The sequence below is a fragment of the Capsicum annuum genome, chromosome 3 (genome assembly GCF_002878395.1).
Source record: "Capsicum annuum cultivar UCD-10X-F1 chromosome 3, UCD10Xv1.1, whole genome shotgun sequence".
Classification (NCBI taxonomy): Eukaryota; Viridiplantae; Streptophyta; class Magnoliopsida; order Solanales; family Solanaceae; genus Capsicum; species Capsicum annuum.
In genome coordinates, this window is record NC_061113.1 from 266,509,391 (window position 1) to 266,511,631 (window position 2,241).

A 2,241-nucleotide genomic window follows, 5' to 3' on the forward strand; every position below is an offset into this window, starting at 1 on the left:
GGGGTATTTAACGAAATTAAATTATTTCGATTATTTTGTTAATTTATATAAAGTTCATCATTTAATTTTTATTTCGTTAATTTTTTTAAGTGAAAAGTTATATATCATTAATTTTGTTAATTTATATTTAGTTAATTTATTTAAAGATTAAAAAGATGTAAATTGAAAATACCTTTTTAGAATAAATGTATGTTTATTTTTCAAATCAAATTCAACCAATTTATATTATAATTTAAATACTTTTTTTCATTATCTTATTTTTAAAATTAAAAAAATACTTTTATGTAAAAAAATTAAAGTATTAGGGTTAAAAAGCTAAAGTTAGGATTTAATTCAATCGAAATAATTTAATTTTATTAAGGAGAGGGGTATTTTTGAGCCAAATATTTAATAGAGGAATATTTTTGACCAATTTCAGATAGTTTAGGGATATTTTTGATTCTTTTCTGAATTTTGTTATAGGAAGAGATATTTTTGAGCCAAAAAATCTAAGGTATTTTAAAGTTATTTCAGAATATTTTTGAATCTTTTCCGTTAAAATTAAAATTAGAGAAAAAAATATAATATCCGGCACATTGGAATGACCAAAGGTAAAATGGGTAATAAGTAAGTAGCTGATTAGTGAAAAAAAACAAAAAAAGTCGGAGGAAACAAAGTTTTGGTAATTATAACTCAACTACAAAGGAATCATCCTCATCATAATAAAATTCCCCTCTTTTGCATTCCCTTCAGAGGTTGCACTGTTACCCCAGCAAAACCTCTACCACTACTATTTTTCTCTCTCTTGATCTCAATTCTTCTGCTGTACTGATTCTCGTCAATTTCTCGCTCGAATCTGGTAGGGTAACTTCTATCACTGATTCGGAGAGTTCTCATATTCGTCACCGGAAAATGGTGAGTCAATTTATCCCATACATTTTAGATCTGATTCGGTATGGTTGCGGTAACCGATCACAATTTGTGTCTCGTATTTATGATGATTTTTAGTGTTAGGTTTATGATTATTTGTGTAATTGAGATCTGTTACTTTGTTTTTTACTAACTTAATTTCGTTTCCTGTTTGTGTTTTTTTTTTTTTTGTTTGTTTAATTTCGAATTGGAAATGAATCATTTCAGCCTCTGAGGTTGGAGATTAAGGTACGATACTTTTGGCCTACTTGAAATTTTTTTTACTGGATATCAATGCATTTTGTGCTGACTGTAATTGTTTGATTCAGAGGAAACTTGCTCAAAGATCAGAAAGGGTAAAGTGTGTGGATCTACATCCTACCGAGCCATGGTAATTGGACTTTCAGTTTTAATTTGATATGTTCGTTTTCTGTTTGAAACTGTTTTATGTGGGAGGGACATAGTGCTAGTATCAGTCCACCTGTATGCAAGTTTTATTTACTAATTAATTTCTCTAGGGGATGGTTTGGGGTTTATAGTTGCTTCAGTTTACTTCAGTATCTTTTAGTTATCTTTTCATTATAATTCTAGTTATTTGCTGCTAATTCCTGCTCTTACTTCTCGCAGGATATTGGCAAGTTTGTATTCGGGGACTGTTTGCATTTGGAATTACCAGACCCAGGTATGGGAAGTTACATCTGCACTTGTATCTTCTGGAATATTTGATTTCTCAAATCTTGAGAGATGTGTACGGTATTCTCATTTGTAAAAGTGTGTCCTAAATGGAGACTTCATGAGCTAGTAGAGTGCATATGTGAAATGGATGATGGTGATTGCCTTTTATGATCCTGAGCCAATTTTCATAAACCATTCTGTTAAAAAACGAGAACTAGTAGAGATCTGGTTTGGGGGGTAGCTCATTCCTATCATACTTGGATATATAGGATTGAGTTAATGTTTGATTATTCTGCATCGTCAATGAATGCTCAAAATTGTTTCCAAACATACTTAGTTGGTGTGGATTAGATTTACTATCAGTGAAATCAACTGGAAGAACACATTCATTCTTTCTACAATCTACTACCAGTCCCAAGCAATACAGAGCCGAGATTTGTTGTTTTTGAAATTTCAATATACAACAATAAGAGAGCCTCAATCCCAAGCAAGTTGGTTGGCTATATGAGTCCTTATGGACCAGGTCGCACAGTTTAAGCTTATCTTAGTCCTAATAAGTACTAGAACTTTCAGCCAAGATAATGATACGGGTCAAAGAGGCATCTTAGCACTCGAGGATATGAAGACGTGAGGAAAGACCCGAGCTTGTGGGGCTGCCTAACCAAGGAACAAGCTTTG

The 2,241-nt window shown here is 31.9% G+C and overlaps 1 protein-coding gene across 2 annotated transcripts in view; it reads left to right on the forward strand.

The window, feature by feature from the left end:
- Positions 1-691: 691 nt before the first annotated feature.
- LOC107861863 (coatomer subunit beta'-2) overlaps positions 692-2,241 on the forward strand; it is a 13,657-nt gene continuing 12,107 nt past the window's right edge. The window contains exons 1-4 of one of the 2 annotated variants that reach the window (XM_016707239.2): positions 692-894; positions 1,117-1,137; positions 1,218-1,279; positions 1,516-1,570. In XM_016707239.2, the coding sequence (XP_016562725.1) occupies positions 892-894; positions 1,117-1,137; positions 1,218-1,279; positions 1,516-1,570 (141 nt within the window). In that variant the 5' untranslated portion in view covers positions 692-891. The remainder of the gene's footprint in view (positions 895-1,116; positions 1,138-1,217; positions 1,280-1,515; positions 1,571-2,241) is intronic. The other variant, XM_047410110.1, reaches the window with a different exon arrangement.